Raw genomic sequence first — 16,161 nt, forward strand, 5'->3', positions numbered from 1 at the left:
TAGTTGTTGAATATTTATACAATCAATGGGTATCCATAGAGATTTTGAGCTTCCATAAGTTTTGATTAGTTTGGAAAGATAAATTTGGTGGCTGAATTTGAAACTGAAGTTTTGAAATGAAACTAGATTCTCTGCTTCACCAATTTATTTCTGTGTTCTTGTCTCAAAAATTTGAAGAATAAAATCCATGGACAATAACAGAAGGGAAGAGTAAATAGAATAGTATTTATTTCAGTGAGAAGAAAAATGAATGCAAGAGGACACCTGAGAGCAGGAAAATCCATTTTAGCATGCTAGCTCAAGGGCTTATATAGTTTTTTTTGGGTATGAGCATTGATCAAAATCTATGTTAAACAGGCATTGAAAAAGTACCAAAATCATGGACTGTGTTCTTTAGCCTTGAGTTTTAATCTTTCCTGTAACTAGATTCATCCTATCTAGCATTTTTGTAGACTCTGAGACAAAGGAGTCTTTGCATATGAAAAAGGTCTTGATGGGTCCATTAATGTTTTTATCAGGTAGTCCAGAAAGGTCTTTGCAGGTAGTCCAGGAAAGTCCCCTTAATTGGGGACCATTGCCCTGATTGGCTGACCATTTTCTATTCTTATTATCCATAGAGAAAGAAAGTGAAAATTGGGTGAAATATAACAGCTGACAAATGAACTGAGCTTAACCTAGGAAGGAAATCGAACATAGACTCTTTGTACTAATGAATAGCTTTGAAATGACTAGCAAAAAAAGAAAGTAAATAGAACTTGCACCTTAGGTTTAAACACTAAAGCAGTGAGATGTTTTATTATTAAAATGAAAATTAAATAAAAGGTGAAGAACAGAACTTGGGATAGGAAGCTTGTTATGTTGTAAGATGTTATTTTTAATCCTAGAGAAGACAAAGGGCAAAGAATAAGAATCTAGCTAGAACACACCCCAGATTTAGAAGAGCTTCAACACTTTGTAGTGTTTAGGGGGCAAGCTTTAAAAAAAGAAACTTCCCACAAAAAAAGTATCATATGCACAAAATAATATTATTCTGGCTTACAAAGTACTCTCTTTGGCCTGTGATACCTGTACTACTTCTAGTAACACATTTATCCCATAGAAATAGACTATTGATTTATCTATTTTCTACTAGACTGCAATCACCTGACGTATATTGCAAAGAAAAATTAATATTTTATATGAAATGCATGGGAATATCTATAGAATGAGTATTTTAACTACATATTAATCCCAAATGATATACTTCTTTATTATGTGCTATGATTGCTTACTCAACTAAAGAGTTTGCATCAGCACATGGTGCCATTTTAGACTGACTCTGGCCTATAGACAAAGCCTTCCTATGCCAAACATAATATTTTCTGGTGAAAATTGAATGTAATCTATCATATGTGCAATTATATCTTGAACAAAGAATAGAGGAAATACCAAAATATAACACATTTTGGATGGTTACTATTTTCTAAAACTTTTTTTCCCTAAAAGCTGCTTTAAAAAAAGAAATCTTCAATAGTTTAAAGTTTTCTACCAGGGTTCCTATAGTGGCATTGTTAGCTTCTTAGATACCTGTTTTAACTTTCAGTGTATTAATCAGTTTTCTCAGTTTGCCCTGAAAATTGTAATCATAGAATGATTTCTAGACAGCTGTTAGAAATACCAGGGTGCCAAAGAATCAAACACTGCTTCAAACTAGCTCAGTAAGGAAAACTTGACTTCTGTTAGAAGGGTGTGCTACTGAACAAAGTCTGGCAAGCAAGAACACTTGGGTGGGCAGTCCACTTGTTTTTATCCCTAAGCCATCACTGTCCTCTGCTCTGATAGGAGGAATTTGGGATTACAATCTACACAACTGACTAAATTTAAAATTGAGGCAGGCAAAAGGAAGGGCTACAATTAAAATGGCTATGATAGGATAAAGATTGGGAAGCTCAAAATACCTATGATTGGATCTTAATATCCCACTTAAGGCTAAATACTATATTCTGAAAATGGACCACTGAACTTTCCACTTCTCACATGGCTCAAGATTATCTGACTATAAGAATTAAACTTATATAAATCTCAGAAAGTGAGTGTTAGTGCCCCTGAAGTCTGAAGGAGTATCCCCAAGTCACTGAGAGCAATGGTAAAAAAAGTCATACAATCTTGGATATCTTACACTCACAGATTTTAAATTCTATGCTTAACTCAAAGTTCATTTCATTCTAAAATTTATGAGAATTTCAATCCAATTTGATCTAATAATTGATTAATACACTGGAGCTAAAGGTACTTATATTGATAGACTAACTAATCAGATTAACGGTATTTAGAATTGAGGTGAATTATAAATCCTGACATCATATTCTAAAACCAAAATTGATAAACAAGAGATTATCTAGAAGTTAAGTGATTTCTTATTCTAGAAATAACCAATGAGAAATTGAGATGCAAAATTAGAAAAAAAAATAAGATAAAGAGAACACATGATAATAGTACTCAAATGTTTAAAGTTGTCATGTAAGAAGGGGGAAGATTGAGGAGAGAAATCAGATTTTAGCACTAACTTTCATTTAGTTTATGTTGTACTTTTTTATTCTTGTGGCCAAACTGAATAGAATGATGACAAACAATTTGGCATTACTTTATGTATAAAATAAATGGATACCAGTAAAAAAATGTTTTATATAATCATTCAATTTAATAATATTCTCAGTCTGCAACCCAAGAACTGAGGCTCAGTGAGAAATTAATCAATAATTCCAAAATTGGTGCTATGTGCACAGCACATAGAATCTAAAAATCATTGCTCAAACCAGGCATGGTATACCTACAATCCCAGCTACCCAAAAGATTGAGGCAAGAGGCTCAATTGAGCCCAGGAGTTCTAGGTCAGCCTGGGTAAACCTTTTCATCTCAAAAATGAAAAGAAAAAAGATAGGATCATAGCTATCTGAGAACATGAAAGGTTATGACTTAGCTACCTATTAATCAAAGTGATGATATTATAAGAGAAGAGAACTTCATAGAGTGGCACACACCTATAATCCCAGCTACTAAGACAGGAGGACCTTTTGAGACCATGAGGCCAGCCTGGACAACACAGCAAGTACCCCTCTCAAAAAAAAAAAAAAAACAAAACAAAACAAAACAAAAAGGCAGGATTGGTTGAATGTAAGAATGTAATATCTACAATAAGAGCATACTACTATTCAAACATGCAGTTTTTATAAACAGTAAAGATTTCTTATACTCTATGCATCAAAAATGATAGAAGTCAGCATCTCATTATATATATTTTTTTCTTTTTTGCATTTGCTGGGAATGAAACCCAGGGTTTGTGCCTGTTACATACTTGCTATACCACTGATTTACACCTTCAGTCCTCATTACTCTTTTCACTGATTTTCCTCCTACTATTTTCACAACAACAACAAAAATCAAAATATGACCCCTTCTACTTCCAAGCTAGTCTCAGAATATTTGGTTTTATTGAACACTTAATAAAATCAATGAAGGTTTCCCATTTTGTTTTCCAGGAATGAGACATTTGAAGGTGTTTATGAAAATAAATGATTGTGATTGTTTTTTTTTATGTTCTAATGTTTTCTTTGTACTGAATTCAACTTTACTCTGTATCTGTATTTTTAACAGATAATAAAGATTATGATGCTTACCTATCATATACCAAAGTGGATCCTGACCAGTGGAATCAAGAGACTGGGGAAGAAGAACGTTTTGCCCTTGAAATTCTACCTGATATGCTTGAAAAACATTATGGATATAAGTTGTTTATACCAGATAGAGATTTAATCCCAACTGGAAGTAAGTTAGTGTTTTCATTTGCATAATTTGTTTGCATCATTACTTTTTACATAGAGTTTTAATTTGGGGTTCTTGACTTCAAAAATTGTATCTACTAATTTCTGAAAAAGGAAATGTCTTTGTGCATTCGTATGAAATTTAAGTTTTGATACCCCAGAGAAAATGCTTAATTATTCTCTAAAGCATCTCCTTCTATGAGCCTGGATGAAATCAAATGAAATATTTGTATCTGGGAGAAATACTTCAAACATTACAAGATGTAAGGCTCAAGCTCTCTTCAAAGTGATGATTGGCTATTTTCATCCTCTCAAAGTGTTTCCCAACAAATGGCAATCCTCATGTATAGAGAATTTACCAGGGTTTTCTGGACCAAATGATTAACTTGTTCATTCTTATACATTCTTTTCTCTTTCTAGCATACATTGAAGATGTGGCAAGATGTGTAGATCAAAGCAAGCGGCTGATCATTGTCATGACCCCAAATTACGTAGTTAGAAGGGGCTGGAGCATCTTTGAACTGGAGACCAGACTTCGAAATATGCTTGTGACTGGAGAAATTAAAGTGATACTAATTGAATGCAGTGAGCTACGAGGAATTATGAACTACCAGGAGGTGGAGGCCCTCAAGCACACCATCAAGCTCCTGACAGTTATTAAATGGCATGGACCAAAATGCAACAAATTGAACTCTAAGTTCTGGAAACGTTTGCAGTATGAGATGCCTTTTAAGAGGATAGAACCCATTACACACGAGCAGGCTTTAGATGTCAGTGAGCAGGGGCCTTTTGGGGAGCTGCAGACTGTCTCGGCCATTTCCATGGCCGCAGCCACTTCCACAGCTCTAGCCACTGCCCATCCAGATCTCCGTTCTACCTTTCACAACACGTACCATTCGCAAATGCGTCAGAAACACTACTACCGAAGCTATGAGTACGACGTACCTCCTACTGGCACCCTGCCTCTTACCTCCATAGGAAATCAGCATACCTACTGTAACATCCCTATGACACTCATCAACGGGCAGCGGCCACAGACAAAATCAAGCAGGGAGCAGAATCCAGATGAGGCCCACACAAACAGTGCCATCCTGCCGCTGTTGCCAAGGGAGACCAGTATATCCAGTGTAATTTGGTGACAGAAAAGCAAGGGACATCCCATTCCTGGGAGTTTGAGCGGAATCTGCAGTCCAGTGCCTGGAACTAAATCCTCGACTGCTGCTGTTAAAAACATGCATTACAATCTCTAGAACACGAGGAAAAACAGGGTCTTGTACATATGTTTTTTGGAATTTCTTTGTAGCATCAGTGTCTTCCTGTTTTACCATGTCTCTTACCATTACATTTTTTGACTTTGTTTTATATGTCATTGGAATTTGTAAATTTTCATTTTTTTTTAAAGAAGAGACTGATGTATAGGTAGAAAACCCTTTTTTGCTTCATTAGTTTAGTTTTAGAATGGGGTTTTATTTCCTTTTTTAAATTTTTATTTTGCTTTTAACATTTCCTTGGGGTGCTTGGACAAATCTATCTGATGGGACAAGGAGCACCGGATCCTCTCTAGAGTTCTGCCTAGAATCAGCTGGGCCACGTCGGCCTTCAGAGAGCAGTGCAACGAACGCCAGCATTGCCATTTGTGAAAAAACGAGAGAGAGAGAGAAGAACACTTGTTCATAGGAGGGCCTGCCTGTCAGGGCCCTGAATCTCTTCCTTGTCCCACCTCATTCCCCACTTCTACCCTTCTAATGGCAGCATGATGTGTAAACTCTGCAGAGGGGTGGGGGTGGGTCTAACTGTCTTAACATTTAATTCACTGCTCTTCAGAATACACTCTAGACCCAAAGGCGTGCTAGTCACTTGACAGTGACCACTACAGAGTGCTAAGAAGAGAAGATCGAGGGCATGAAAATGAGGGAGAGTGTTGTTTCCGTTTTTTTAAATGAGTTGATGTACCCTTATATATATATATAAATATAAATATAAATATAAATATATATGAAACAGCAAAACAAAACAAAACAAACAAAAAAAAACACACAAAAAAACACACAAAAAACAAAAAAAAACAAAAAAAATCAAGCCCTATATTTGATCACTTCCTGGAAAGGCATGAATGTGTTTGTGGCTGTTTTTGTTTAATATTCTACTTCCTCTTTTCCCGCTATAATTTTTCTGCAAATGAGATTATGTGCAAATGCCAGGCAAGTTAACTCAAAAGGGTGAATCAAGGCAAGTCAAAATGAAATTTACATTGAAGGCTTTCAAACCAAAGGGAAGAACAGGATGTGTCATCAAATATGTTTTGTCACCTTGTATTATACAAAATGTTATTTTCTAAAGAGAGAAAATCTGTGAATCTTATTGTGGGTCCCCTTGTATTTAAATGTTAACTCACTTGTGTTTAATATTTAAGGCTACATTCAGGACTAAGTGTTTGGTTTCAGTTTGTGAATAAGCAACACATATTAATATAAGGTGTTTAAATAAGAACTCAGGAGGTCAAACATATGAATAACAACAGAGATCAGTATTTTCAAAGTAAACATTATTTACAAAAGATAGTTTTTAAATTAGATCAGAAAGTATTTAAAATAATTAATTTTACTGTATAAAGAATTGATTTTATTTTAACTATATGATTATATCATTCAGAAATAGAAAGCTGATGCTCCCAGGAAATTCATCACTTACCACTTAGCTTTATGTTTGAAATTGATGATATAAGCAGCTAATTCATATTCATGTTAAGAATGATGTAAAATCAATCACAAAGGAACCTACAGAGAACAGAATTGTTAAAAGGAAATATTACCTATGTAGCTTTTAGTTTTACAAGAATCAATGTGACAGAAACAGATAATAGAACTTAAACATTACTTTAGTGATTCATCAAAGGAACTTCCATCCCAGTCATCATCTGTGGACTCGTGTAGTGACTATTGTACATTTGCTTTATTCCTACCACCATATAATGAGAAAACAATTCTACAGTTTGGTGTGAGTTGTGAGTTGGCCACAAAAAAAGAATAAGTGTAAACTGCAATAGAGTTCATTGGGGAGGGTAAGATAGAACTGCAAACGTGTGAGAGATGAGTATAAGCATTTTATAACAGTGCAAAGGTCCCAGTATCTGTTTGACAAGGTAAAGGAGTCTTAGGATGTGCATTGATTTTTATTTGCTTAAAAAATGTTTACTTCCCTGACAACTTGCCTGGGTCCTTCTCTACAAATCTGTCTTTATTCCTGTGCTCCCTTGGGTCCGTGTCACATTTTCACAAACCAGAACTGAAGCTACAAGGACACACAAAACTTTAAGGTCAGCTTTGCACATTGGGTTATGTTCAGAATCGGAGAAGGCCATTGTTTACTTTGTATTATGGACACCTGTCAGGGACTGGTGGCAGTGAACCTCATTGGACTGGATTCCAAACTCCCCCACTGCTCAGAAAACTGTAAATGTGGCAATGGCCTGGTTTAATTCTTTGGGGCTTTTTTGAAACTTTTTATTTTTTTATGTGCACGATGGAAGTGTGGAATAAATGTAGAGGAAGTAATCAGACCACAGTCATATTTTAGGCATCCATAGGTGTTAATTTAGCTGCATTGGGAGTACATTTTTTGTTCTATTTTTAGCGTAGATTTAAGCACTTTGAATAGCATGATTCAGGGATTGATGGGTAGTATTTGATATTCTCACAACTTAAGGAACTTTTTTTTTCCTCTAATGCTTTGTCATATTTAAAAAATGAAATAAATGCAAAAGAAGCTATCTATGGATTTAGAAACATTCCTCCCAAGTATTCTTCTATCAGCTCCATATGAGAACAAATGAAGGAAACTGTCATGTGTTCACGTGCTCTATGTTTAACAAAAGTTCTGTTAGAACTCACAATAAAATGAGAAAAAATGTATTTCCCCTAGTGCTTAGGTTTCATCCTTCTCTTTTTTTTTTTTTTTTTTTTTTTGGTGGGGTTCTGGGGGATAAGAATATTCTAGTTGTAAAAACGCAATTGCAAATGTGAATATGTTAGCCAAGCTGGGGGAGAGAATGGACTTCCAGACTTGGTCATGTGTGACATTTGGTATTGCCTGTTTTTCATCAATCGCCGCTTGGGCTCTGAATGATACATACGGATTCAAAAGTCCATCTGGTTCTTTAGTGTAACCTCAACTTGCTGCTTATGAGCGTCCAACCCTTTATTCTGGTGCTCAAATCTTTGATTATTTAATTTGTACCCCATTTCTTAGGTCTTCTGTGGGCAGAGAAGATATTTGTATCTTGTGTAGCCAGCTGATTTAAGTTTAGATCAATTCTATGAAATAAATCCAAGACATAGTTAAGAGTCACGAACATTTCTATAGCTAAACACCTGATTGTTCAAATAGTTAATGATTTTGTGTTTACTATTTTGTTCATACTATATGTATTGGACCCTACTGACTTAATCTTAAATATATAGATGCTGGTTTCTTCCATATTTCAATATTATTAATCATTTTTTAACAAGAGCAAATATTAACTGACAGCCAGCTCCTAAACTCTAAGTTTTGATTATCCTAGAATAGTCCTTTTCAGATACAATTTATGTAAATTGATATCACCATTTCTAGGAAAACATTCATTCATAAATTTGTGAAGTATTTTCTGATTCTGGAATGATACACAAGTTCTCCCTATTTTAGGGGTATTTTTTATCTTGTGCTTAATATCTTTTCTAAAAAAATAATTTTAGTTTATAATCATTAGTCCCAGAAAAAAGCTTATTAAAATTCAAAGGATAGTATTGACATTGTACCAGCAAAGTGACTTAATAGAACTAAAAGAATAAACAGACATGAAAGAAGAAAATCCTTTATTGTCTGAACTAGCTTGGCCCTTAATACCACTATTGATATAGTTAATTAATATAGGTAAAATATTATTAAATAGGTTAGAAATCCCACCTACAGACCTACATTCCCTTTTGTGGAAAAAAAATTTCTAACAGCATATGCAGTCACTACAAAAAGATGCTGATGCAATTGGGCTCCTTAAAAGGAGAAACTTGTCAATGGAAACAGAGGCTATTCCTTGTCTTCTCTTGAATCCTGCCCCTTGATTATTCTGAACAAAGAAAGTAACGTACAAATTTTGGATGTCCTTAATAATAGACCTTAACCTTGAGGATACCTTGGATCTACAAAAGGATAATAAGAAATAAGCCCTTGGAATTCCAGATAAAATCAATAAACCTGTTTTTCTGGGTGTGAATCTGAAGACACTTATCACCTAAAAAGCTACTGCTATTTGAATTTAAAGGATAGTCTCACACAGGAAAATTCATATAAACCCACATATCGTGTAGACATGTCATATCTATCATTTATTACTTTCATGAAAATTCAGGGGATGCCTAGTATTCTTCTAATAGAGGCAATTCCTCTTCCAGTGTAGCCTTTCTTTGTGGGAGAATTACTACATAGTAAACTAAAATTTCATGATGAATATTTATGCCCAGATAAATGAGAATTGACTACTATTATTGGGATAGTTATTGATTTCTTCACCTATTCAAAGTGTAGTTTGGGGTAAAATTGTGCAATTGGCAATGATACCATATTTATTAATCTTGTTTATGGATTGTGTTTACTCATCTTTCCTTCAACAAAACTGAAATTCACATAATATACAAAGAGAATAAATAACCTTTTGATGTGTTTTTCCAAAAAGACCCAGCTCTTTTATGCAAAGATTTAGAACAGGTAATTTGACTTTCAACAATTAAATCTTGACCAGTTTCATTAATTATGATATGAATTGGGGGCAATATAGAAGATTTTGAGAATAAACTGAAGGTGGTGGTTATTTAAAGTTTTAATTTTTACTTGTAATCCATAGCAAAGTGAAAGCTTATGCTGTTATAAATTGAGGTGGTGCCATAAGGAGCTATAAGAACTGACTAAATTTGAATAAAATAAGGACAAAGATGTGATGAGTTAATTCTAATATTAATCTTATGTGCCTTGTCATCATCAAATTTCAGTCACATCTGTAGAAAATGAAGACTAAAAAGGTAGTCACTCCAATCTTCTATTCAGTATCATTTCTTCACTCCAGGCTCAGAACACAAAGAATTTCTCCATTACAGATGTGTAAGATTATATATATATATATATATATATATATATATATATATATATATATATATATATATATAGGTGTATATATATTATATATATCTTATAAATATGTATATGTGTGGGTGTGTGTGTGTATAAATTCCTTCTGCTCACTAGTAAATTTACCTCTAAATAGCCTCTGGGTCCACTGACAAACTCATGTTTCTCAATTCTTCATTAAAGTAAGTAAAGTATGGTACTATTTTTTTCTACCATTTACTACCTTCATTGATATATCTCCCAGAGTCCATAAGCCTGAAAACTATTCTCTTTCTAACAAAAGCAATCACTCTAAAAATAATCATCACACTGTGTTCCCTCCACTACTAAATGAGTAGAATCTGAAAAACTGCACATGAACTTCAGAGTACCACATGTAATATTGATGTCCTGTAAATTTCAATCTTCATAACCCAGATAATGTTAAGTTTCAAAGGGCATGCTGTGTCATTTAAAAAAAAAGATTTAATGTGAAATGACATTATTACATAGTGCATGAATATGTGGCAAAGTAATTTGGATCTATATTTACTAGTCAATGACAAATTAAATTTGGGGAGATCAGATGTGAGTGTTTTAGGTTTATTCTCAACTGGGAGGAAGACATCTTAATATTAGGATACATGGGCAGTTGTCCATATTCCTTGCAGTATATGTTCCTGTTAACTAGAATCCGTAGTGTATTCTTTCCACCAAAGTAGTGGAGGTATGTTCATATAATCTGCTATTGAACTTTTACATTTTCAGAGTTTGAAGGAACCCAATAGGAAAGTGGTTTAGTCATTTTCCTCTGCTGGTGTTCAAGTCATATTTTGAACTCAGACACTCTCAGATCTGTTCAACAGTCAGTAAAAAGTGCATTTTACATAGTGTTTCCCTTTAGTTTTGCTTATTCCCTTTTGATTTTGTACAATCTAGAATGTATGTAACTCATGCGTAGGTGATGAAGGCACTCCTTTTTTTCTTAGAATATTTAACAATTATATATTTGGTTTTGCTTTGACTAGCAATAGGAAAATAGACAAATACAAGTGTAAAAATGAAAAATTTTAAACTCGAATTATAATTTGTGTTTTATAGTCGTTTCATAAGTCTGTTGCTCTCTATGAGTATGCTCTCTATATATCCTGTAAAAATAAATTTATATGTTACATAGAAATTCAAGAAATTAAATTATTTATTAAGCTACAAATGTTTCTTCTGATTTCTACGTGATCATAGATGAAAATAAATTAAATAATGTGTTGTTGGAACATATGTAAGTATGTTTGTTAATTTGATAACTCTTGTTATACTTTTCCCTCCCTCTCTATTTAAGCTTATAACACTTAGGCCTAATTCTTGTTGTGGTTTTGAGAAAGAGACTTAAGAAATGCCCAGTTGGCAGAGGGGAAAAAATAAAGGAAAGAGAAACCTACAATTCTTCTTTTTTTCTTGCTACTGGATTATGGAGAGGTTCAAATCACTGATTCAATCACTTCAAAGTCATTATCACATTAATGGTCTCTTCAAGGTTAAATTCCACATTTTTCCTTCATAAACTTTAAGAAACAGAAATGAAAGGAATGATAACTTAAGAGTCTTTCTTTGCTGTTTCCCTTTCTTACTTTTTCTCCCCAGGTATTTTATTCCTTTCTTCTTAAGGTACTATTCACATAACAACCTTAAAATATAGTCCCCTCATGTAATATTTTAAAGTGACCAAATCTTTAATCATCTTGTTATTCTACTCTGTTTGCATCTACTTGTAGTGCACATTCATTCCTAGAGGGAAATGTTTTTGGCCTTACTTTTCATTTTAAGTTTAAGATTAATAACCTTATGATTTATTTATTTTGGGGGAGGGAATGGTGGTAAATCTTTCCATCACAAGCATAACAAGGGAAAAACCATAAGCCTCTTAGAATGAATTGGTGTTTAAGCAGAATCATATCTTATGAGGACAGCTATTTAAGAAACACTTATCAAAGATGAAGCAGAGATAAATCATGAAAATTTAAAGTAATAGTTTTAAAAACCCTGTAAGGTTATTTTAGGCTGAGTTTTGAAGTAATTAACATATTTAAAATTTCATAAAGTCATTTCTACCTCAGTAGGTTTTTTAATGAAAGAAAATAACCTCTGTTGAACAAGCAAAATGATATAAGGATTATGACTCAGTGTATAATTTCCATGGTGTATTTTAAATTGTGAATCATAGAATATGACACATCATTCAAAATATCAAGAGAAAATTCTCAAGTTAAAAAAATGTTTGGTATTACTTGTGTACTTCAAACACACACATAAATTCTCAGGAATTTTCAATTATCTTCATATTAATGACAGGCTTTAAAAAACACTAGCACTAATAGAACACCTTACAAATTTCTAGAAAATTTCTAATTAATATCATATGTACATTAACTTCCAAAATAGAGAATGAGGCAAATATTCAAAGGATTTTAATAATGGTGGCCCAATCACTTATTGCTGTGGGATTTGGGGCATTTGTATATGGCCTATAAGAGTAATTCAAACAAACTCTTTGATTAATTTTGCGTTTTCAAATCAATGCTTTATGTCTACTGGTATTGGTTTAAGGTAATTTAGTTAACTCAGAATCCCCCAGTTTTTTTGTAAGAAGGCAGGTAAGGTTTTAGAGGATAGAGAATATCTCATTTTGACCAATTATTTAGCCAATTGCTTACCCAAATTAGCAATTTTCATATGTCAATTGCTTTTTGATTGCATGCAGAGTGAAACACTTATTAAACAGTTATGCAGTTGATTTAAAATTTATCAGGCCTTTAAAAATATAAGTACTATTTCATGGATACTCTATAGTTTTTCTTATATGGTAGAATGATATATAATTACAATACTTAAATTGAAACATAGGTAAATAGTAATCTAGGAATGATAACATATGGCAAAAGTCCTCAAGACTGTGAATGACTGGTTTCTGGAATAAAAGCTGCTAATACAATGAATTTTCTAAACTTTGGTGGGGGGAAGGAAAATAAAAACACTGATAAAAGGTAAAACACTCCAAAAACAAAGCAGAAGAACATGCCAACTGCCTACATAAACAATAAAGAGAACTACAAGATTATGAAAATCAAGAATTGGTTTAAACAACAAAGTATTCAAGTTCTATTGTTTTTGTCAATAAAGAGCTGTTGAGAAATATGAATTTGAAAAGTAACCTGGGCTGTGAATGTGAGTTCCTTCTTAGGTGGCTTTAGGCTAAACAGAGAACTACTTCTCAGCATAATTTTCCCTAAATAAAATACAAAATCAATTATTAAATATTATATGAATAGAAATTATGATTTTGGCATGCTTGATATTATGACAAAGATTTGTGAGGGGTAAAATGGCTCTTTCATAGCATCCTTCTAAGGAGGCCTATTAGTAATAGTTTGAAGTTCTGGGTGCACTTAGATTCACCTGAGAAGATTTTACAAGTTCCCAAATTCTGCAGGTTCATATATAAATATCTGGCCTAATGTTTGTACCTAATGTTAGTATTTTCTTAGTAAACTCCAGATGATTCTAGAGGATGACTACGATGAAAACTATAGGAACCAAACAAATGGGTCTGAAGTTTTAGGCTTCAGAAGAATTGCCTGGAAACCTTGTTAAAAATGAAAATTTAGGGTTGGGAATGGTAGAGTGCATGCTTAGCATGCACAAGGCCCTGGGTTCAATCCCCATCACCATTTTTTAAAAAGGGATGGTCATATTGGACCCCAATAGCATGGGGGCAGTACCCCAAATTTATTTATATGATAAGCTTCCCAGGTGAGCCTAATGTGGAGGCCCAGTTTTTGAGAATCACAGGTGAAGGATTTGTTGTTTTTGTTATTACAACTGCTATTGCTCTTTGGAATGAAAATTTAATGATTACAGCTGATGAATCTCACCATAAACTGGGACTTCCTTTTTAAGTACTTGCAAATTATCATAAGATACTACAATAAAAAAGTCATGATTTAAGATGGGTGCAGTGGCACATATTTACAATCCCAGGGATTCAGGGACTCCAGAGGCTGAGTCTTAGAATAGATGGCTTCAAAATGTGCACTCTTTTTTTTTTATAAAAACTTTTATATGGAAAGGGTGAGCAAGTAGTCAACAGACAAATAACACTTAGGATAACAGTTGCAATGCAGATTACTGACAAAGAGTCACTATCTATAAAAGAACTGTTACATATTAGCAAGAAAAAGAAAAATATTCCAAAGGAAAAATAGGCAACGTGCAGAAAATTCTAAAGACCAACTGACATAAGATGCTCAAGAAATCCAGTACGAGGTAAAATACAAAATAAACTAACAGAAATTTTCTACCTAATAGACTGGCAAAAAATTTTAATTAGTTGTTCTTCAGTATCATCAGGACAAATTGGTTCCAGGAATCCCCTCAAATGCTAAAATCTGAGGATACTCATTGTTTCTTATACTATAAAATAATGTAGTATTTGCACAAAACCTGCAAACATTCATATTTTCTCTCTTCCTCTTTTTCTTTTTTTTTTTTTTTTTTTTTTTTTTTGGCGCCAGGGGTTGAACTCTTAAGCACTGAGCAACATCCCCAGCCATATATATATGCCTAGATACAGGGTCTCACTAAGTTGGGTAGGGCCTGCTAGGTTGCTGAGGTTGGGTTTGAACTTGAAATTCTCCTGCCTCAGCCTCCCCAGCCACTGGGATTACAGGTGTGTCCCATTATACCTGGCCTTTCATATGTTTTAAATCATCTCTAGATTACTTATAATACCTAATACAATGTAAATACAATTACAACAATTACAAATCATTGTTAGAGTGTGCTGTTTAAGGAATAATGACCAAAAAAGTCTGTACTTGTTCAGTACAGATGCTTTTGGTTTTTTGATGTTTTGTTCCATTTTGTAGAATAAAAAATGTGCATTCTTTAATATAAAAAAATCACCTATTAACAGTAAATTAAAAACATACTTTCCTTACAAAAGAATGCATATCTACCGACCATTTGTTTTTTATTTGTGCAGGAAAAATAATAAAATTAGAGATACCAAAGAACCTAGTTATGAAAATAATTTTGTTCATTACAATTAATTAACAATTGTTTCCCACAAGTTAACAATTAATTTCATCAAAAGATTAATAAAAATTCTTCAGTGTTTTATTTAGTATATGAATAATTTGTAGCATTTGTTAAAAAGAGGCACTGATTCCTGGCTCACTGTCCAAATAATTGAACCCCAGGAAATTTTTATAATCATATAATTTAGGGAACCACTATTCTAGTGAATGGCATGAGGTATAAAACTGAATTCATACAGTGCCAATAAATTTAGTTAATTCTGCAAGAGATGATCAGTTAAATGAATCATTATGCATCATTTCAGCAAACTAACAACCTACAAGACAATGTCAAACTAGTTACTTTCTTTATTTTACCCTTCAACTATGTATTTTGAAAATAAAGTTCCAGTCACCTAGATTTATCTCACTTGTCTGACTTTGATTCTATTCCCCGTTTTGCCAAAATGATACCAATGTTGAGGTTGTTAGTTTCTTAAGAAGAAGGTATTTTTTTAATGTAAGATCCTCATGAACCAATCATGTCACTGATCCTAAGTGCATATTTCAAGGACATGGCCCTTGTTAGTTAAGAGGAAATATTCTTATACATTCCTCATGGAGTAGCCACATCAAAGAGTTTCTGGAGATTTGGTTTCAAGGTTATAAAGGTGTTGCTCATATTGCAGTGGTTTCCACATTCACTGGAAGTCTTCATACCATCTAAGGCTTTATATAACTAGAACATCTAAAAAATAATATGCAACAGTAAATTTTATTGAATGCAATAAATATAGCCTTTGATATTTCTGCACTTAACTGAATAAGACAATATACCAATTTAACTTCAGAACATATTCTTGACAACAGCAATTCAAAGTCATGTGACATTCAAAAACTGTGACAATGAGAAGCCTTTACTGTGCTAAATATGTTCACACGCATGCATATGAACATATGTGTACACATGTATAATGTGTACACACTGCAAAATTAAAACCACACATTACCAATATATTTAAATGAGCTCAATCAATATATGTGCTAACTTAAAAAGCTATGAGTTTCCAAGGTAATGCATTCCATCAGGAGATTAACCAGTGAATCGTTTTTGTACAGGCTAAAAATAAATACCTAGGTTTCTGTTCAAA

General features: G+C 33.3%; 1 protein-coding gene across 1 annotated transcript in view; it reads left to right on the forward strand.

Annotated features, from left to right (window-relative positions):
• The window catches only part of IL1RAPL1 (interleukin 1 receptor accessory protein like 1), a gene marked incomplete at both ends in the record, with an annotated part of 1,105,883 nt that extends 1,100,944 nt beyond the window's left edge, over positions 1-4,939 (forward strand). The window contains 2 exons of the mRNA XM_081278170.1: positions 3,634-3,804; positions 4,221-4,939. Coding sequence (XP_081134296.1) covers positions 3,634-3,804; positions 4,221-4,939 — 890 coding nt within the window. The remainder of the gene's footprint in view (positions 1-3,633; positions 3,805-4,220) is intronic.
• Between the last annotated feature and the right edge of the window lie 11,222 nt (positions 4,940-16,161).

The sequence above is a fragment of the Spermophilus citellus genome, assembly GCF_964194105.1.
Source record: "Spermophilus citellus genome assembly, chromosome: X".
Lineage (NCBI taxonomy): Eukaryota > Metazoa > Chordata > Mammalia > Rodentia > Sciuridae > Spermophilus > Spermophilus citellus.